The sequence below is a fragment of the Argentina silus genome, assembly GCF_951799395.1.
Source record: "Argentina silus genome assembly, chromosome: X".
Classification (NCBI taxonomy): domain Eukaryota; kingdom Metazoa; phylum Chordata; class Actinopteri; order Argentiniformes; family Argentinidae; genus Argentina; species Argentina silus.
The window spans coordinates 40,961,153-40,983,520 of NC_139653.1; the positions used below are offsets into that span (position 1 = coordinate 40,961,153).

General features: G+C 43.0%; 3 protein-coding genes across 5 annotated transcripts; all 3 read left to right on the forward strand.

Annotated features, from left to right (window-relative positions):
- Positions 1-23: 23 nt before the first annotated feature.
- Positions 24-7,047, forward strand: LOC310822597 (monocarboxylate transporter 12-B-like; the record flags this gene model as incomplete). Its single annotated transcript, XM_083694987.1, has 7 exons — positions 24-142; positions 1,889-1,992; positions 3,011-3,154; positions 4,040-4,375; positions 4,820-5,054; positions 5,381-5,640; positions 5,918-7,047. 7 exons carry the CDS (start codon positions 24-26, stop codon positions 6,148-6,150), a joined length of 1,431 nt encoding a protein of 476 aa, XP_083551113.1. The 3' UTR covers positions 6,151-7,047.
- Positions 7,048-8,242: 1,195 nt separating this feature from the next.
- On the forward strand, positions 8,243-15,557 carry nphp1 (nephronophthisis 1). 3 transcript variants are annotated; one of them, XM_083694505.1, is made up of 20 exons: positions 8,243-8,336; positions 9,003-9,067; positions 9,158-9,221; positions 9,391-9,521; positions 9,648-9,828; positions 9,930-10,031; positions 10,218-10,309; positions 11,160-11,208; positions 11,318-11,402; positions 12,025-12,119; positions 12,278-12,406; positions 12,694-12,768; positions 12,919-13,029; positions 13,365-13,447; positions 13,773-13,849; positions 13,950-14,046; positions 14,126-14,238; positions 14,415-14,488; positions 14,706-14,750; positions 15,043-15,557. In XM_083694505.1, exons 1-20 carry the CDS (start codon positions 8,271-8,273, stop codon positions 15,286-15,288), a joined length of 1,980 nt encoding a protein of 659 aa, XP_083550631.1. In that variant the 5' UTR covers positions 8,243-8,270; the 3' UTR covers positions 15,289-15,557. The 3 variants fall into 3 exon arrangements, with proteins under 3 accessions (XP_083550631.1, XP_083550632.1, XP_083550633.1); XM_083694506.1 differs by having other exon boundaries at positions 11,163-11,208; XM_083694507.1 differs by having other exon boundaries at positions 9,161-9,221.
- A 4,307-nt stretch (positions 15,558-19,864) lies between these two features.
- Positions 19,865-22,020, forward strand: LOC310822187 (myelin and lymphocyte protein-like). The gene is made up of 4 exons (XM_083694533.1): positions 19,865-20,005; positions 20,734-20,898; positions 21,321-21,455; positions 21,657-22,020. The coding sequence occupies exons 1-4, from the start codon at positions 19,919-19,921 to the stop codon at positions 21,729-21,731; spliced, it is 462 nt and encodes a 153-aa protein (XP_083550659.1). The 5' UTR covers positions 19,865-19,918; the 3' UTR covers positions 21,732-22,020.
- The last annotated feature ends 348 nt before the right edge of the window (positions 22,021-22,368 follow it).

A 22,368-nucleotide genomic window follows, 5' to 3' on the forward strand; every position in this document is an offset into this window, starting at 1 on the left:
AGCAGCACGGTGGTGCAGGGGGCATGGCGCAGGGGCAGAAGAGCCCCAGAGCCGCATCGGTAGCCCCTCCTGATAGGGGTTGGGGGTGGATGATAGTGGCCAGCTGCTTCCTCGTCACCATCTGCACCCGTGCTGTCACTAGGTGAGTCTGTGTGTGTGTGTGTGTGTGTGTGTGTGTTGTTAGAGCTTCAGGGTGTTCTCATTCATTTATGGCATTTAGCAGACGCCTTTATCCAAAGCGACGTACAACAATACATTTGTTTAAGTAAGTGAATCATCTATCCAACAGTCATCATAAGACAAAGTAATCAATGCTCACACCAGGGGCCATTGGCAGTCGTAATGCCAGTAGGCAAACATTTTTTATAATATATTTTATTAGCAGGAGAGAACTTGTACAGGAGGGTAGCAGGGGAAAAGAGGTCTCGGGGTTAGGGTTAGTATAGGGGGGGTAGTGAGGGTGAAGCGGTCTTTTAGGAGGGACTGTTAAGATGTATACCTGTTGTCATAGTTGCTCTTGGTAGTTAGCTGTCGTAGTGGACTACCTGTGGGAGACATTCTTTGTTGTAATTCCTTTGTGTCATTGTTATCAAACCCAGTTAAAATCAGCTCATTTACATAACAGGTTCCATGCAATTTCAATTAGTACAACAATCTAGTCAGTATGATGCAACATTGTAACTGGTTTGTGAGTTCTGTGCGACCCCTTAGGCTTTAACAAGAGAATGCATGTTGACTGGCTGGATGAGTTTTCTTTTTGTTTGCTCAGGTTACAAAGTCAACCATGCAGGGTTTAAAGTCAACCATGCAGGGTTTAAAGTCAACCATACAGGGTTTAAAGTCAACCATACAGGGTTTAAAGTCAACCATGCAGGGTTTAAAGTCAACCATGCAGGGTTTAAAGTCAACCATGCAGGGTTTAAAGTAAACCATGCAGAGTATAAAGTCAACCATGCAGGTGCAAAACTTTGCTGCTTATTTAGTTTTCTTTTTTTTTTAGATATTGTCAAGTCTCAAAAGAGTTAATTCTTCTAGGAATGGATAAAAGAGTATGAAGTTGTTGCAAAGACGTTGGTGTTACCGACTTTTTTTTTTCTATTTTCAGAAATGTGAGCTTGGCCCTAGATGCTCTTGGTGTACTTTGGTTTCGCATTGGTTGGTGATTTCTGCCCGCCTCAGCATTTAGGCTCACCGTTCCTGCTTCTCCAGGTTGCTTAAGAGAGAGAATTAAAATTCCTCTCTCCACCAGTGGAGGCTGGTGGAGGTAGAAATCAGAAGACGGGCTCATTGTAAAGCATGGAATAGAATGAGGAATGGTATCAAACACACGTTTCCAAATATGTTGATACCATTCCTTATTCCATTCCATCCATTACATTGAACCCGTCCTCCGACTTCTGCCTTCACCAGTCTCCACTGCTCTCCACATGTGCTTTGGTCACATGCCATAAGCCTCCATGGTGTTAAAATCCTTCTCAAACCCTTAAGTTACATAATTCTAAACTAAACTTGGACAAATTATACAATGATCTTAGGTCACTGGGTACAGTGTTGCTGCATTGTTGTTAGTCCAAGTTTTCTGTATCTATTTGATACTGGTATTAATGACTGTTCAAAGGTGAATGGAACAAAAAGCTATAATGCTCTGTGTCACCTTTACTCCTAAACTCAACTCACCTCAGATTTACATTTGCATTCCTGTTTTTCTTTATGAATTCATTTTAGTACACTGTACTGTGTTTTTTTTCAACAATTTTGACCGCAAGAGTTATTGTAGCAGCATATGTACCACATATTGTAGCTACTGTTTTGGAAAGTAAAGACCTATCCCCACATATGATAGTTTAGTGATCACATTTTGCTGAACTTGTTCTGGTTCCTTTTCTAGATGTGTATCCATCTTCTTTGTGGAGTTCCAGATGCACTTTGGCCAGGACTACTCTGGCACGGCCTGGATCCACTCCCTGGTGGATTGCACCACCATGCTCTGTGGTAAGACACAAGTATGGCCAAGACCTTGTAGTAAAAAAAAAAAAAGGAAAAAAGTATCCTTCCTTTTTCTGGCATTGTGCCAATGGCACCTGGTCCTAGCATAGATGTTTACTTATGATGACTGATGTATAGATGATTCACTTACTTTAGACAAATATACTTGTTGTAAGTCGCTTTGGATAAAAGCGTCTGCTAAATGTCAAAAATGTAAATGTAAAAAAATACTATTGCCATTGGCCAAGTATCTGTGGTAAGACAGAAGACTGAAAACTAATTCAGTTCACACTGACTGTTTGTGCCGAATAAACACAACTTGAATATGCAACATCCTCCCAGAAGCTTATGTATTATTAGGGTCAGTTGGATATGAGTGTTATGGTAGATATAGCTGGTGAATCTGCCCCAGGCCTTCAACTCTCCTTCTCATAATACACCAACCTTGATGATGGTACACCCGGTGTATCTTTGCAAACATACTGGACGTTATATAATTTGCTGCATGGACAACATGGGAGGATGATTGCGTAATGCTATTGATTGCCAAGCAGTGTCTGGGTTTAGTGCCCTTTAGTGCTGTGTTAAATGTTGAGAGAACACTGGTGTCTACTCTGCCATGCTCAGGTGTGTCCTTGGAACCATGATAATAGCAAAATAAAAGATAAAGAAGCCCACGACAGTCCTTACAAACAGCTGACAATAAGAGATGTTAGTAAAGACAAAACATGTCTGAGGGTGATTACATTTGACTAAATGGTATTATGTGTGACCATCTGCTCTGAATGGTTTCATCCATGACCTTTCGCATAGTGAGTCTCAAGTCAATAACATACTTAGGGAATCCACCTGCATGGGATATCATGATATGCAGCTATTCTGATTAATGAGAAAGGAACTCACATTATCATCCTGAATGAGCCTTAGCCATGCAAAGGTTTGTCAACAGTAGGCCCATGGTGTTACATTGTATCTGTGCTAGTGTTGTGTTGATGTGAGGATCTGTGTTTGACCGTGGTTTCAGCACCCCTTGGCAGCTTCATTGGGAACCGTCTGTCCTGCAGAATCACTGTGATGCTGGGAGGCCTCCTCTCCTCTGCAGGACTCATCCTCAGCTCCTTCGCTACCAGCATGGAGTACCTCTACCTCACCCTGGGCATCCTCACAGGTCAGTCCTTCACCTATTAACACTTTACATTAAGTTGTCTTTATACCTGTGTAGCAGGGGAGGCTGGCGAAGGTAGATATCAGAGAACGGCTCATTGTAATGCATGGAATAGAATGAACCCTCCGATTGCCACCTCCACCAGCCTCCCATGTAACACTGTAATTACTCTGTGATTAAAGGGTTGGTTCAGGATTTTTCCACTTATAGTCAGATGGTTCCTTACCTTGAAAGTAGTCTATGGGCCAGTAGAATCTTTAATTCATGTTTCAGAGTTGTTCAAATAGCCACTACCAACTTCAGCTTACTTTAGCTTACAAAAAACAATAGTAGTATGGATCAATGGGATTGTGGAACAATGGGAGCGAGGCCACATTTGTGCCACAATCACCTCAAATGAACTCTCTGACATAGTCAGAAGTTACTTTGAGGTGATGTGGCCACAAATGTTGAACAGTTTTCTTTTCTCCTGGCCCAAGTGTCTCCTGGCGCATAGACTACTTTCAAAGTAAGGAACCATCTGACTTTGTAATCTGAAGTTGAAAAGTTTTGAACCAATCATTTAATGTTACTAAACTAATTGCTGTGCAATTGCATTGGGATAGAGTTTGCCATTTTTTGTTATTAGACAGGTGTAACAAGGATGTTGAGTAATGACGTTACTGTACAGAAATAGGCAAATTAATATAAAGTGTTACTACACACTATGTTGTGTAGCTTTACAGGTTATGCATGTAGCTCAAATCTACATACTGGACCTTTAAGCAAAACAGTAGACTTTGAATTGTGGATACTTGAATCTATCAAGTCTGTCAACTCAAATGTATAAATGTAGCATTCAGAGAACCAACTTTGTCATGATTTCATTCCTCCTTTCTCTCCTGACAGGATTGGGATTTGCTCTCAGCTACACTCCAGCAGTGGCCATGGTTGGGACCTATTTCAATGAGAGGAAAGCACTGGCCTATGGGATCGCTATGTCTGGGAGTGGCATCGGGATGTTTATCCTTGCCCCCGCTGTGCAGCTACTGATAGAACACTACTCTTGGAGGGGGGCCCTGCTCATCCTGGGGGGGGTTGTGTCCAACCTGTGTGTCTGTGGGGCCCTCATGAGGCCCCTGGAGCCTAAAGGGGGAGAACAGAGGCAGCACGAGACAACAGAGCTTGAGAACAGGCATGCCATCAAACCTGTGGACGTCAAGCTAGGAGAGGCACAGCTAAACAATGGGAGACTAACAGATACAAAGCCTTTTGACCTGAAGCAGGTGGACTCTAATGTAGCAGATGTAAACTTGAAGGATGTGAAACTTGAAAACGGTAAACTCACAGACATGAAACTAACAGAGGCACTGCTAGCAAACTCAAAACTAGTGGACTCAAGGCTAGTAGACATGAAGTTAGTCAAGGGCGTGGCTGTGAACAATAGCAACCTAACAGAGAAAATGCTTGCAGAGTTGAAGCTATCAGATCCAAATGTAGCCGACGGGAAACTAGCAGACATGAAACTCATGGAGAACCTCATCATGGACAGCAAGCTTGCTGATGTCAAACTAGTGGATGCAAAGCTTGTGAATGCCAAAATAGCAGACATGAAGCTAGCAGATGCTAAAATTCTAGGTCTAGCTAGCCCTGTGCCAATGGGGCCCCTGGTGGTCCCTAAAATGGCAGGCTGCCTCTGCCTGCAGTCTATGGAAGAGTTTGGCTTCCTGCTGATGCCTGACTTCATGCTACTATCCATCTCGTTCCTGTTCCTGGCCTATGGTTGTAGTGTGCCCTTTGTCTACCTGGTGCCCTACGCCCTCAGCGTAGGGGTCGATCATCAGCAGGCTGCCTTTCTCATGTCTATCCTGGGGGTTGCCGGCATTTTGGGAAATATCACCTTTGGCTGGCTTACTGACAGGAAGTAAGTCACATATTGACAGGAATCTATCTTAGCACTTTAACTTTGTCATGGTTGGTACTCAATACTCTATATGCAGTGGTCCACATTAACATGATGCCCTTTAATATCATATCTATTATTAGATTAGATTAGATTCAACTTTATTGTCACTGTGCAGAGTACAAGTACAGAGACGAACGAAATGCAGTAAAACCTATATTGATGTAAACCCATTATGATGTAAGACCTGAATAGTAAGGGCAAAGTAGTGAGGACGAACTAAAAGCACACCTGCAGCACAGTCAGGAAAGCCTGTAAGATATTAAGTCCCAATTCCCCTCCTGTAGGTGTCTGAAGAAGTATCGGATGGGGAGCTACATGTTGGCTGTGGGTATGGAAGGCCTATGCTGTCTCTTCATCCCCTTCCTACATTCCTTTGTCCTTCTGATGCCCTTCTCCGTGCTCTACGGGTACTTCGACGGTGCCTACGTGGCTCTCATACCCGTGGTGACGTCTGACGTGGTTGGCTCAAAGTACCTAACGTCAGCCCTGGGGGTGGTCTACTTTCTGCACGCTATTCCCTACCTAGTCAGCCCACCAATAGGAGGTAAGGAGGACACACTAGTAACCCACATAGTACATATACTGCACACATATACTCACAATTCAAATGCAGCATATCCAAATGTCTGAAAAATAATTACTTTGTATATCATGATTCTGAATACCATTATTAGATGTTGAAAGCCAGCCAGTTGTAATGAAGGAGATGAAGAAGACAGAGAGACACGGGGTATTTGACTTTGTGTGTATGTCTCTCTCTCTCTCTCTCTCTCTCTCTCTCCCTCTCTCTTTCTTTCTCATTCACTCCCTGTTTTTTTCAGGCTGGTTGGTGGACCAGACTGGTGGCTATACAGCTGCGTTTTTCCTCAGTGGATTCTCTGTGATGTCCAGCTCTCTTTTCTTGGGTACAGTTATGCTGATTTGTCGATGCTGGAGGACTAGGACATACTCTATGTCAGATGCAGATTCAGAGTTTGCCTCCTTGAAGAATGGCCAAAGGGATCTGTATAAGAAGGCTTCAAATGATGAACCAAATCCAGCAGGGACTGTTTAAACTTGATCATGTGGAGACATGTGTTTTTGTAAGTGTTTTTTATTGAGTGGATGTAATACCAAAGTGCATTCTTCCCTTATGGAAAGAGTAATGGTCCAATGCAGTTATTTCAGTCAAGGCGAACCTATCACTTATATTCAGCTATCTATCTACCATCTGATTAATATCATAATCGCAAATTCTGTCTAGGTTTTAATCAGAAAGAGCTGCTGAACTTTTTATTTTTCAAATAAAAGCTGAGATGGTTGCTCTGAAGACTAGCATGCCACACGAGTTCCATGCTGTTTGTGTGTTCACTGTGCTGTTGATCACTTCCTTGTGATACTGCATCATGGTATGAAAGTTAGTGTGACCTTTGCGCTCATAATAGATACGTCGACCATGTCAGAAAACTCCAAAATAATGTAGCTGGTCCGCACTCAAAAACAAGATTTAAGGTTTCTATTTAGTAGAGTTTATTTCTTTCAGGCATACGTTGACAACTGTTTCAGCAATACCTTGTCCCGACACTGACAAAGGTTTAGGCCAAAACCTGTTGTCTACTTATCCCTGAATTAAATAAACACTGCTAAAAAGAAACCTTGAATCTCGTTTTTGAGTGCCGACCAAAAAAGATGAAAATAATGTGACATATGGACCTACTGTTTCACATCTGATAATATTAATCCAAATAGTGGAAGCCAAATAGTAGGAAGCCTTCTAACATAAGTGATTAGTCACTAGCTTTGTAATGTAATACAGGTCAGGATGTAATTTGGCACAGGACTATTTGCCCAGCTTTTCTTGTTTTTCTTGTTTTTCTTTGTCTAGGAGGACAATGTTTTTTTTTAGCTGCACCGCACATTTTGACTTCAGGGATATAAAGACCATGAATGACTACCTTTCATAAGAGCTTAAATGCCTTTTCTAATGGCATGTTTAAATGTTTTGGCATTCATGAACACAATGCTTTAATTATTGTGTTATTGTGTATTGTGTCATTAAGTAGTCTTTTTAAAAAAAAAAAACGTTTTACTATATTAAAGAATGTTCAGACATCTAAATTGTCAGTGTATGTTTTTTTAAACAAACATCGATTGGTCCATTGTTCATTCTAGTTATATCTCATTTGTCATACTGCGTCCTTATTCTATTATATAAGAATAGGTCCGGTAAAAGGTGAGATATGAATGTACAAATATGCAATGGAGTCTTTGGTGAAAACTAAAAAGTGTATTACGTAGTTATCATGGCCTTAAAGGGGCAATCTGGGATTGGTACATCAATTTTAGTTTTTGTCTTACACCATCAGAACCCCAAATATAAGCCTGTAAACAATGTAATTGTAAACAAACTGTATAGCTTCAAAACATAGTTAATTTCATTTTGATCTCATGGATGGTCGGTCCTTGCATCCATAGCTCTGTCCATATTTCAAAATGGTTACATTTCTCCAGCTCCATCCCTCAGCTGTTTACCAATTAAAGTGTCGGTTTCAATATTTGTACACTTTTGCTATTTTTTTCTCGCTATGCCTGAAAAGCTAACAGTGCCCTATTTGGACTGCGTTAAGGCAAATATAATGGGCTGTACACAAATATGTTTCCAAGGCTACACTTCATAATTAGTACCCATCTACTCTGCATGACTCCTAGTATCTAACCCATGTTAGTTTTCAACTTTAGCTTTGCCATAGAAAATGTTGCTGGCCTTTTACTATGGCTGAATAGCTCACAGTGCCCTAATGGACTGCATAAGGCAAATATAATATAAATGGACTGTACACACACTTTCCCAAGGCTACTAAAGTAAAGATGTAAAGATAAAGTGAAGTCATGGCAAAATATTTGTGTACAGTCCATTATATTTGAAAGAGGCTTTGTTTTTTTCTCTCCTGGGTCTGGGTCTAATACACATCACTACACTGATAGACATTCAACGTAGTTCGCATACCTTTATTTTGAAATCAGAGTAAGTGACAAGATACCGGAAGTTGGTGCTTAGCGACAAGAAAAAGCGTCCCTTGACTACCTGGTTGACTCGCATCAGCTCACTTACTGCAGATGCTGTACGATGCTGCATTGGCTAATACTTTGTAGCTGCTAACGTTCGTTTCAGTCTCACTAAACAAAACAATAGAAATGCCACCAAAAAGGAAAGGGCCGTTGCAAACTGTGCAACGAGATACAGATGGAATCAAACGACAGGTTTGTTGCTGACTAGTTAGCAGCTAGCTAACTAAGCTAGTATGCTGTGTAGCTATAGCAAGCTGTTTTGTTAGCTAGCAATGCTTCATTTGCTAGGAGCAATCCTTAATTCATTTTCCAGTCACATGGCTGGCCTGCCACTTGTTTTTTTAGTACGGTTGAGAGATGGGGCTGAGGAAATGTGACCGTTCTCACATTCACAGACAGCTTTGTGTGCAAGGAGGACTAACGTTAACAGTCCATGACTTTGAAATTATAGGTGGCTACATATTGCACAGTTATAGATCTACATGGTTTGTTTACAAAGTCATTGTGTACAAACAATGAAGAAAGCAACCTTACATTTTGTGAATTGGGTTATGATAAGGTTAGACAGTTGTACCAAGCTCATTAGGCTTAGGCTAAATCATATTCTTAGAGAATCAACGATGAATGGGTCCATCATCATGAATTAAAATAACCATTGAGCTGCAAAACTAATCCCATATTGTACCTTTATCTATGTGTTCCGCAAATGAAATAATTGTTGATGTTGGAAAAGCCAGGCTGCAGTTTACATGGATATAGCCTACATGCTACTCATACCGAGAACAAGTTTCATGACATTTCCCATTGAGATATTCTTGGTCATTACTTATACATTTGTCTTTTTTTGTATTTCCCAAGGTCGACAGTCTTATAAAAGATGTAAGGCAGGCAGATGGGTTGGAATGTGCAGAGTCAGCCCAAAGGTGACAATACTGATTCATGCATTGCAAGAGTATATCATGATTCAAACTATATTTTTATAATGTTACTCACTATGTTGTATTTTCTCTCAGCAGATGCATAGAACTACAAAACTCAGTGGAAGACACAATGAGGACGCTGAAGAAGTTATCCAAAGTACACTCTATTAATTTTACTGATACGTTTGGATATAGCTCACCCTAATACAAATGCAATTTGATTGCACAGGGTCTTAAACATGTGTGGCATTATTTTCATTACTGAATATTAGACATAATTGTTTTTCTCCTTTTCTTGCACATGCTTACTCTACTCCCCTATAAAGGCTGATGAGCCAGCCCCAGTGGGGAACTACGACCTGAGGAAGCAGGAGGAGGAGAGGCGTCTGCGGGGCATTCAGGAGCAGCTGCTGGCCCTGGCCCTGGAGCTCTCCCCTGCTCAGAAACCAGGAGGAGGGTGAGCAGCATAGCAGTATTGGATGATTGGACATTGAGGGTCATTTATGATGATGGCCTTCATGTTGGGTTGTTGTGCACTAATGAATAACTTCTTTCTCACATTTTTGGTCAACAATGGGGCCAGGTCCTCCCAAGCCAAGGCTGAAGAAGAAGAGGAGGAAGATAGCGAGGAAGAGGAAGACAGTGAGGAAGAAGATGAAGAAGAAGAAGATGAGGATGATGAAGACGGATATAAGAAACAAATCTCAACTTACATTGTTATCAGTGCCTTAAAAGGGGAGCAGAAGGCGGACCTTACCATTCAGGTGAGCTTGCTGCTCAGATAAATGCCCTATCTTATACTCTATTGTGTATGTCATACTTTGCCATGGTTATACAGTAATCCTTTTATTTTCTGTTATTTCAGAGGGGCGAGGTCCTGCAGATTCTTACGAAGAATAAGGATGGCTGGTGGCTTGCGCAGAACTCCAAGGGCAACAAGGGACTAGTCCCCAAAACATACTTAGAGGTAACATCTTCTGTCTAGGAGAGAGAGAGAGAGAGAGAGAGAGAGAGAGAGAGATATTGTTCACATTGTTCACCAATATAGAAACATACATTTACTCAACATAACAATCACAGAGGTCAAAAAGCAGTGTGTGGTCTGTTTGTACAGTTCTCATACGAAAAACAACATTGTGTTGACACTTTTCAGAAGTATTCAGAGGATGATGATGGTGATGATGAGGATGAGGAAGAATCAGAGGATGAGGATGAGGAGCTTGATGAGTCCAAAAGGAGGCAGAGGTGAGGTTGTCTTCATGCAGAGCAGGGGTGCCCACACTTTTTCGGCTTGCGAGCTACTTTCAAAATGACCAGGTCAAAATGATCTACCTACATTAAAAAATGCTATATATATATAGTCCACTGTGGTCCTCCAGCCACGTTTGTATTCTTGCACCTCTGTAGCCTTATCCTTAGAGTAACCCTGTATTCTCTGATGGTTTACTAAGTCTGATTATAAGAAGTAGTATTGGGGGATTTTGAATGATTATCTGTTTGAATGCTGATTATGCTGAGGTCTTGCTACAGGTTAGATAGGGGACCTGAGTTGAACTGATTACATATGTGTATGAATGAATGGCTGAATTGCCCCTGAGGGGAATGTGTTTTTATAGGATGATGATTAAATCTGTCTCTGTTTTATATATATGTAGCATTTTTTAATGTAGGTATATATATATATGACACGTGACCCGTAGAAGAGAAGCGATCTCAGACTGGCCGCATTGTACGTCAATCAAGTGGCGCACTCACACTGGCTCAATTGCCTCGTACCGTGCTAAAGCACAAATGTCCGTCGTAAAAAAAATAAAATAATAATAATGTCACGCGATCGACCCGCACTACTCTTGCGATCGACCGGTTGATCGTAATCGACTGATGCAGAGTATAATTAATTTTCAAAGTCCGCACCACTAGATGGCAATGTTTACAAAGATATTGCTCCAAGATGATAACCGCCTCAAATAAATGACCATGAATCTTTCTGCTCGATTTCAAAAAACATTTATAAGATGGATAATGAATGCATATGTGTCAAATATTTATGTAGATGTTCTGGTATTATTCTTGTGATCATTATCTATTCCATTAGCAGCAGTCCCCACGCGAACTGGGACACTGTGAGAAAGGCCGTCACAGAGGTAAGAGGAGCCAGCGGTTCAACTAGATTAAAACATCATCTACTACAATCCTATGAGTTTTGGATTCAGAGTTTAACAAAAGTGTGTGTGTGTGTGTGTTTGTTTACAGATTGATGCCACTGATGTGCTGTCTGCCATGGGTGCCATCCCTGCTGGGTTTAGACCATCTACTCTCTCTAAACTGCTAGATGAAGGTGAGTCTGGACTAAGATCAACCTTAGCTCGCAAAGCCATGGCGTTAAGCAGGTAGACATTGAAAGACACTCTTGATCCACAGAAAGGGCATGCAGGTTGTACTCTGGAAGAATATATGCACCAGATTGTGTCTCTGGTGGGTCAGATGTCATTGATAAAGAGAACACCTGCTTCATCATTCAGTTCCTTGTGTCATGATGTCTTCTAGACACAGACAGACAGACACACACACACACAGACACACACACGCGTACGTACACACACACACACACACACACACACACACACACACACACACACAGACACACACACACACAGACACACACACACACACACAAACAAACACACACCCATCCACCTGTCTCTGGTGCGTCAGATGTCATCGGTAAAGAGGAACACCTGCGTCATCGTTCAGTTCCTTGGGTCATGATGACCCATTATCTTCTAGACACAGGCACACACACATCATGTCTGTCTGATAACTGTGGAGGCGTAGCATTTCTTTCATGCCTAGCATTTATCTTCACTATAAATCAGCTGTGCAACAATGGAACAGCTGGAAGACAGAGGCACACCTTATAACTTCATGTTTTCATCAGTAGTCATGGCCTGTGTCTTTAGGGATCACCTACAGAATAGGTCGCTACATCCAACCAGAGCTGAGCCAATCCAAACTGTCCTTCAAAGATCTCTTCTTGGATCCAGACACAGGAAGAGTAAGCATTTTGTCTGAAAAGAAAAGTTATATTCCCTTGTAAATGAAATGGCACACAACACAAATAGATACCATTTAGCTTGGGGTCTAGCATTATTATATGTATTCAGTTTGACTGCGCGCACGCACGTACGCACACACGTGCATACTATATTCTAGGTACGTATGCGGACAGTGAAGACATCACTGTATCTGACTCTTTGGAGCTGCAAGATGATCCCCACCCCAGGAGTGGGAGTTCAGGTCCTCAGTCGACACGTTCGCCTCTGCGCCTTCGATGGTACCCAGGTAGGACCCATCTACCTGCACTCCTAACCCATAGCATTCTCTGTTCAATGACAGTTTTGATTGGTTGATTTCATTCATCGGATAAGGCCGGGTTATATAGCACTTCAAGTGCACAGCCCATATTTTCTCCTTTAACCCACCTTTAGCTCTGTTTTGAATGCTACTCCTAGCCAGTAGTGGGCACCAGCATTGTGAAATGCTGGCATCAAAAGGGATTAGTCAGTGGGTGCAGTTGGGAATGTTGTTAAAGAGGATTATTTGGTTGATTGTTGTCTGTCTCCTGTCAGGTGTTGAGTAACATCCACACGGTCAGAGCCACTTACTCAGCCAAGAACCCCAAGACCTGGACCTTCTCTCCACGGGTACTACTGTAACATAGCATTCAGTTTACATTGATGAACACTAAAGATATTGGAACAAAGCTAGTATTTTGTTGATGTGTTCTTAAATCCATATTAATCTGAACCTCTTCTAGGCCTAACCCCATCCCCTCTCCCTATTTGACTCCCCAGATGACAGGTGTTCTGCCCTGCCTTTTGGATGGGAACTGTTTCCTGCGTTGCGACTCGGAAGCACCAGAGCTGGGGATATTATTTGAACTTGGAGTCACGTTCATCCGCAATGTAAGCATGCTTAGAGCACCTGTGTAACTCAAGTCTACAGCCGTGTAGTCCACTGTGGTCCTCCAGCCACGTTTGTATTCTTGCACCTCTGTAGCCTTATTCTTAGAGTAACCCTGTATGCTCTGATGGTTTACTAAGTCTGATTATAAGAAGTAGTATTGGGGGATTTTGAATGATTATCTGTTTGAATGCTGATTATGCTGAGGTCTTGCTACAGGTTAGATAGGGGACATGAGTTGAACTGATTACATATGTGTATGAATGAATGGCTGAATTGCCCCTGAGGGGAATGTGTTTTTATAGGATGCTGATTACATCTGTCTCTGTTTCTCCAGTCTACAGGTGAAAAGGGGGACCTGAGCTGTGGCTGGGCCTTCTTCAAGCTGTTTGATGCCAACGGAGTTCCTCTCCCACCCAGGTAGGCTAATACACTCCTGGCTTGAGCCAGAATGGCACACGACACAGTGACATCTCATTTGTGTGTGTGCGTGTGTGGGCATGCGTGTGTGCCTGTGTATGCCTGCCTGTGTATGTGTGTATGTGTGTGTGTGTGTGTGTGTGTGTGTGTGTGTGTGTGTGTGTGTGTGTGTGTGTGTGTGTGTGTGTGTGTGTGGGCGTGTGTGGGCGTGTGTGGGCGTGTGTGGGCGTGTGTGGGCGTGTGTGGGCGCGTGTGTGTGTGCACGTGTTCGTGAGTGTTTATGCATGTGCCTCTGTCAATGTGCCTGTGTCTATCTGATCCGTAGAACCTATGAGCTACCTGTGCATGGTGGCACACCACATGAGAAGGATGTAGAGGTGGACCCCTCATTATCCAGGGGAGGTAAAAACACACAACAATCCACAAGTCCACGTATACAGTGTATTGTGAATAGTTGTCTGAGGCCCTGACTAAGCCTGTTGGTCCCCCCCTCTTATCTCAGCCACCGGGATGTTCCAGCAGATGATGATGTCCAGGAGACAACCCAAACTTATGGTTAAACTGAGGTCGTCGAACGCTCGCACCAGGGCACAGCTGAGGTGAGTGTGGAATGAATGCTCAGCCCAGCTCAGAAACAACCCATAGCTCCACACCTCCAACTCCTCTCCTCCCTCTCAGTCTTCTCCCAGACACTCTGGTAGGCAGTCTCTGCAATCTACACCTGCTGGTCCTACAAAGACAACTTCTGGCTGACGCACTACTGATGGACAGGTCTACCATGCAGAATGCAGGTAACGACTCACAGATGCACGCACACACACACACACACACAAACACACATGCACACACATGCGCACACACGCGTACGTACACACACACACACACACACACACACGTGTGCATAGAAAGAGTATCATGTAAGGAATGTTCTGGTGCTGATGTGGTTTCGTCTCATTATTCCACACAGATCTAATCTGTAGTCCTATGCTGGCCACATTCCCAGATGTCCTGGACCAATCAGACCTGCTAGATGCTCTCAGGGTGAGTACCCAGTTCCAGGGTATAGCTCATCACAGCTGCCAGGCAGCACGCCTAAATACACACTCTGATTGTACTGTCTCTCCATGGAAATTCAGCTGCTGTTTTCAGGGTGAAGTGGATCTTTTGTAGACCCATGATTATGTAGGCCTAAAGTATAAAATTATGTATGTTTGCATTACCCCTCTCTGACTTCAGCCAATCCTGTGTTTTTGTCTAGACGTCTTGGTTGGAGGCTGAGAATGGTATGAAGCGGTCTGAGAAGGTAAGCAAATCTGTGCCGAACCATTAGTATATCTATTGTAGTTAAGGAATGTAGAACTAGTGGAGATACTGATGGTATGGATGGAATGTGCGGGTTTGTACGGGTGTGTTAAACCGTGTAATTTGTGGATTTGTGTGTGTGTGTGTGTGTGTGTGTGTGTGTGTGTGTGTGTGTGTGTGTGTGTGTGCGTGCACGTGTCTGTGTTCAGAGAGACCTATCCCTGCTGAGGTGGTTGTTTGCCAGGAGTTAAAGTATGTGTGTTCATAGCCATGTGTTTTTATGTGTGTTTCAGAGAGACCTGCCTCTGCTGAAGAGGCACTTTGTGAGGGTGTACATGAACACAGTTTATCCTCTTCTCTACTCTGCTGATCTGCCTTTTCCCCGCTGGGGTGATGAGCAGGTGGAGAACCAACGAGCCCGCATCATATACCACACCATCCAGAACCTCAGAGACATTGAGCAATCCCCCGCCGCGCTCGGTCACCAGGCCTTTGACATCACTCAGCTCTCCTACGACCTTCTCAAGGTGGCCAGATAGCAACGGCGTCACAACCCCTCGATCGGTTTTTACAATGACTGATTTGGAAATGATCTTTCATTATGTTTTGTACTACAGGTATTTCTACAGAATAATAATAAACTACTTGAGACTACTTGGATCATTCCAGAGGAGGCTGGTGGAGGTAGAAATCGTAGGATGTATTGAACACCATCCCTCATTCCGTTCCATGCATTACAATGAGCCCGTCTTCTGATTTCATCCTCCGCCAGCCTTCCCTGGATCATTCATATCTCTTTTAAACTCTGCCCTACCGGTCTTTTACAAATATACTCACAGAAAGAAACAGCAGACTTTGGGTACAGAACATGATCACTATAAAGATTCACAGAGGGAGGACTGTACACACATGCACTCTTATTAAAAGGGTTAGGATTGACTTTGAGTTAATGTTGAGTTCAGAGTTGTGTTTGTAGGATGTTAATTGCCAACATGCTCATGTAGACTTTATGCCCTCATTCATTCATTGATTTATTCATGCATTCATCTCACTCAATAGGAAAAGCACACTCTACCATATACCAGGATGAGTTGAATACACCAGTTCATGACAAGAGTCTCTCTCCTCTCCTTAGGAACGTTTCACTCGTTACAGAGTGTCTCTTCACCCATTAGTTTAATATCAATACTGCTGTGGAAATCTTTGTCTTTGTTCAATAGGTCTCTGAACACTGCTATGGTTAATGATTACTGGAGTTTCACTATACTGTACTGTCAATACTAATGTATAAAGGAGTCAAAGCAGTCTAACCTTGTTGTGTTATGGATTCGTATGAAGAGAGGAGAGCTACTCTGACCCTAAATGTCTCCAAGGGTATTGATCTTTGTGTTTGCTGTCATTTTAGCAACAACTCTACAACCTTAGGGCACAGTCAAGAGCCAATGAGTGATGAGTGACACACACACACACACACACACACACACACACACAAACACAAACATACACACATTCCATCCATATCATCAGTATCTCCACTAGGCTAGTGTGTTTTGAGATAAATAATATGGTGGCTGTTCCTGTTTTCCCACATTCCATTTTTTGAGTCTCCTGAAACACCACCGTTAGCGGTTTCTATGGCAATGGGAGTAGGCTGAGGTTGATGTTTTCCTCATATTTTCTATAATAACATTAACATCATAAGAAGATGCTGGCATTGTATGTAATAGTAGTGTTCTTTCACCCTGAGGAAATATGACCTTCCTCAATCTACAACCGTAGGGCTAATAGTCACTTGCCATGAGAAGGCCAGCATGTGTGCACTCAAGTCAAGTCACAAGTATTTATTAAGCAAGCAAGAGCAAGAACCACTGAACAATTAATGATTTTTTAAAACATTGTAAGAGTGAAGTTTATTGCCGGTCCTCTCTTCAGGCCTATTGTACTCCCTGACCTCCCTCTGTCTAGATGAATATGAGTCGTCCATGCCAACACTGAACAGAGATGTGAAGTCTGTCACACTTTATCAATTACACTTCATCACTGAGGTCATATTTACTTGTACCCTGTCAAGCACACTCCTGAAAGGAACAGTGTATTGGCTAGGAATGTCGTTGCTCACTTAATCAGTGATTGAGCAAGTTTTCAAACAGGACACAGTTATCTGTATTTTTCGGGCGTGTTTTTTCTATAATGGTTAATACTATAGTGTCAGTGAAGGGCAAGGTCGCGAAATCAGGTCGATTTCACATAATTTAATATTTGCAGGAATATTAAGGGATTATCAGCATTCTTGCACCAACACATTGCGTTTGAGAGAGGACCAATAGAAAGGGGTGAGAATTTCCGGGGGGTACGATTTCAGTGGCGCGCAGGAAAAGTGATCCTGTAAGTTGAGCTGAGCGTGTGACACAGTGCCTTGGGTGATACAAAGTGAGGTAGACCAGGGGACAGAGTGTGTTCTGATCCGTTTCTGTGATCACAGCCAGAACAGGACACATGCTCTGATCTGCTCTTCTCAACCGTGGCTGCTGCTGCCATGTTCTATCACAGAGGAAGGGAACTGACCTAGCCATTGACTCAACTACCCACCTGTTTACCCTTTTATCTATCAACAGACATGGGAAGAACATGTCTGTGTTGGGAGTCCATTCTGACCAGCTCGGAAGCCTCTTATTTCACTAATATGACCACATTTCTCTGTTGTCGGCACATTCCACCACAGAGGGCTGCGACCCCGTCATTATGGCTAGGGGTTGTGAGAGAAGAAATCACCGGTCATTCAACACTATGTGTGTGTGTGTTGCGCGTGCGTGCGTGCGTGCGTGCGTGTGTGGCGTGCACTTGCATACAGTATGTGTGTTTATGCTCGTGCATGTGTGTGTGTGTGTAACTGAAGCCAGCAGTGACAAACAGCCATTGTCTGGAGGCTGGGAGTGCTGGCAGGGGTTCCCATGGAGGAGAGTGTGTAGAGTGGCTCCAGCAGTAACAAGATCCCTCGCTAGTCGAAGGTGTGGCCCAGAGAGAGCTGCACGCTCTGCTGGCCTGGAGCTGGGTTTCCTTCTACTAACCTGTGTATTTACAATCAAAGATGTATATATATGTCCCTTCAACGACTTCTATATCAGCATTACATCGTTTTTTAATGGGATGAGCAATGATTTTATAGAGATTTGGCCAACATTGTACCTTGTGATCTCTATGTGTTTTTTGTGGGATAATAGATATTTAAACTGGAAGCTCTTCTCTATCACCTGATTTTAATTAGTTGGCTTAGGAATGAGAAGGAGGGTACAAGCATCCCAGCTATTCACCAGTTTGATCCATATCTCCAGCTGAGAGGCTGGAGTATAAGGTGTTATCAGTTAAAAATCTTCCTCCCAGGTGAAACACAGCCAGAGTCTGATGCTCCAGCGGGTTTATGGGATAGCTCTTTGAGCTGTGGTCTTCCGTCTACCTGCTCTTTAGTGTGTCGCCCATTAGACCTGTATGTATGGAGGGGGGGGGGCAGGTGGCCTTTTAAACATGCTTGGTTAAACTTAATTACTCTGAGGCATAAGATCAAGAGTTTGGTCTGTGGCCATTCACAGAGAACAAATGTTTTCATAGTGCATAGTATAACAAAAAGTATCCTCGCTTACCTAATAATTTGCCAACCGTCACCTACTCACCTAATGTTTGGCATCTCTATTGGCTGAGAGACATCAAGCTTGAACCACTGAGGAGCCTTTCCCTGTTGCCACAATCACCCAGTAGCCTTTTGCTCACTGACTCGACCCATGAACAAGACTGCATGTGGTCCATTCCTAACAATAGACATGAAATGTGCTTTTACATTTTTGCCATTTAGCAGACACTTTTATCCAAAGCCACTTACAACAAGTACATTTGTCTAATGTAAGTGAATCATCTATACATCAGTCATCATGAGAAAAAAATCTATGCTAGGACCAACATTTTTTTAAATTAACAGTAGAGGAACTGTCCAGAGGGGTAGTGGGGGGTGAAGAGGTCTTTAGGAGGGACAGTCAAGATGTCGCCTGAAGAGATGGGTCTTCAGTCTACGGCAGAAGATAGGTAGTGACTATGCAGTCCTGACAGCAGTCAGAAGCTTGTTCCACTACCGGAGGGCCAAGACAGAACTGCTATATCCTCGCAGAGCACTACCTGGAGCCAGTGAAGGGTGTAGAGGAGGGGGTGACATGGGAGAATTTGTGTAGAGTCAATAGTTTGAATGTATTTTCTCATACCCATGAAGTTTCAATGGAAATTTACAAACATGCAAATGTGCAAACATGCTGTACCAGGAAGGCTGAGCTAACCACACCTAAACAAACACACATGCATGCACGCACCCACACACACACACACACAATGGGCCTCTGTATACCCTATACATATACAGTATTTCTAACCAACTTGTTATGGTCCCTCCTCCTAACCAACCATCTGGCACCACCTTGAGGCCCCGGCGATCATCGCTGGAGCGTCCAGCCCCCAGTCGGCAGCGCGCCTGTTCCCTATCACCAATCAGCGCACCTGCAACCCATCGCCAATCACCTGCCTACATAAACCCTGCCTGAACTCCACTCCAGTGCCAGAATGTACTGTGACTTATGGTGACTTTCCACGGGACCCGCAGACGCTTCAGCCCTCCAGAGTATCCTTGCTAATTCCTTGTGTCTTGTCTTCCCCTTGTGACTCACCATGTTCTCCTGTGCCCCTCCAGAACCCTCGTCTCCCTCAGACCCCCTCGTCTATCCATTCCACAGACCCAGCCCCTACCTGTACTTTGACCCCCAACCCCTCTCAGCTACTGGACCTCCTGCTAACGACCCCTGGACTGGACCCCGACGACCCCCTTGGATTATCCTTCTCTCCCCTACCCCTCTCCCTGTTCATTATTATTAAATACGTTATACACCACTACTACCCTCTCTGTGTGCTGTCATTTGGTTCTTCAGACATTCTCGCGTAACAGAACTGACATTTGAATAACAAAACCTTCAGGAGAAGGAGGAGTGAAAAAGGTGTGGGTTCAGGAAGCGAGGGGCTTTAAAAGGCACCTTTGGTCACAAGTCACGATAGAGACGATTGTGTTGGGCACACACACACACACACACACACACACACACACACACACACACACACACACACACACACTTTGGGAATATGGCCTCCACCATTTCCAGTAACCCTTTGCCCAACGGCAGTGGAGTGTTCACCTCAGTACCAGACCTCTTCTTCATCCTGGAGTTTGTAAGTACTGCCCAATCAGATAAGTGTTCTGTTCTGTGCTTGTAGTACAATATGTCTGTGAAAGTGGCACTGATGTTGGCAGGCAACCAGTGCCCTCTACTCTGGCTATGCTGGAATAGCATGGAGAATATGCCTCTGATTAAGAGGAGAGACGTAAAGAGGACTTAATGTAATATTTGTCTATTTAGTCAAGAATGATGTAATGCTGAGTGCACTGTGAGAAATTATATCAATTCATTTATGTTTTCATAGTATCTCAAAACTTGATGGGCCATGGTAATTTTTGTGATCAAAAACCGAACTCTGGATATCACCAGTTTCATGCTGTATCAAGACGACGTTCAACCTCTTTTCGCAAGCTTGTTTGATGAACGCGGGGTTGAGAAATGTATGTGTGAATGGAGTTTGGCAACAATGTGTACCCAGCAGTGTCTGTTGTGTATATTGCTGTTTGTAATGTATGTATGCTTTATGAATGTAGTATGGGTGTGTGTGTGTGTGTGTGTGCACATGTGCGTGTGCTTGCAAGATATTGTTCTGTGTCAGCTTAGCTGTGTGGCAAAGACGGTGCAACTCGTATCCATGATTATCTGTATGTATAACAAATATCTTTATTACATTTTGGGTTCTTTGATGTAATGCTTTACTGTGAACCCAAATAAAGTATAGGTGTGTGTGTGTGTGTGTGTGTGTGTGTGTGTGTGTGTGTGTGTGTGTGTGTGTGGCAGGTGTGTGGGGGTCTGGTGTGGATCCTGGTGGCCTCCACTAAAGTGCTGGTGGCGAACCCTCAGGCATGGGTCATGTTTGTGTCCTTGTTCTGCTTTATCGTCACCACCCTATTGTTCTTCATCTTCATCGGAGGAGGAAATAAGGGCAGCATCTGGCCCACACTGGTAAGAGAGCTTCTCAGGCAGCCATCCTGGATAATGGCGATAAAGATGACCATTTTGATCCTCCATCTTTATGTTTTTGCAAACATTGTACAAATAACTGATAATGTTGATATTGCTGACCCCCCCCCCCGCATCTTAATGTTTAATCAAAAGAGATAATGATAAAAATGGCTACCATTTTGGTGACACTACACATGAAGTTGCTCTATACCTGTGTAGAAACACTGTAATAACATTATTACATACTGAAATACCAAAGTATTATGTAACAGAGTATAGACAGCGCTACAACACGCAACTTAAAGAAAAGTGTCACCCGTAATGTGGTTTATTTTTTTGATGATTAGTCTATATACAATCTGATAACGCTCTCTCTCTCTCTCTCTCTCTCTCTCTCTCTCTCAATCTCTCTCTCTCTCCAGGATGTAGCGTACCATGCTCTTGCAGCCCTCTTCTATCTCAGTGCATCTGTGTTACAGGCAAATGTCACCATACAATATGGCATATTAAGTGCGTCTCTCGGTAGCAAAATTTACCATGAGAACATCGCAGCAGTGGTACGTTCCTTTCACCCCTTCAACCATACATTTGGGAAAATACTATGATTGAAATGTTTGGTAGCATGCTGTCGGCCTATAGAATATACACAACCAGGCAGAGACAGAGACCAGTGTCGGTAGTCTCGCTCATTCGTTCCCTGTATGTGTCACTTGATTCACTAAAGCTGATGTCCTATGTATGTTCCCTGTGTGAATTAGGTGATGTCGTTTGTGGCTACTCTGCTCTACACTGTCCACACCGTCTTCTCTGCGATCCGATGGAAGTCATATTGAATGTACATGGACAATAGACGCTAGAAAATATTAGATTAAATGATATGGCTCATCAGGACCGCCAGCGTATTTCATTTTGAAACATGTTTTCCTGTCAAAAAGACTAAAAAGACACATCAAAATGTTTTATAATTTGACATTTAGATTTTTCGCTTTTTTATTTTTTTTATTATTTTTTTTAGATATGCCATGAATTGCAATCATTGCAAACATTTTGAATGATCTAACATACCTGTGTGATTTGTTTATGCAAAATACTGGAATCGAATGTGAAATAAATATATTTTATATAACATACATTTGTTATCTGCATGTTTCAATTGCTGAAATTGAGTTGGAGGTATTGCCTTGAGAAATGTGTTTTATCCCTATATGTTTGAAAGCTGCCAGTAGCAAAACTGTCACTAAGGAAGAAAACTATCTGCGGGCAGCCGAAGTTGATGGTGACCATTGACAACAGGATAGGGTGAAATTAGAGAGGCTGCAGGTGGCATGCCTTGTCAAAAATTGATAAGCCATCTCCACAACATCCTTCAAACAAACGACTGAATTCCTCAGCAGTCCAATCTTATTTGCAGGGTGTGTCCAGGTAGTGAAAGGTAGGCAGCCTACCACAATGCCCGAGCAGGTTTTGCAA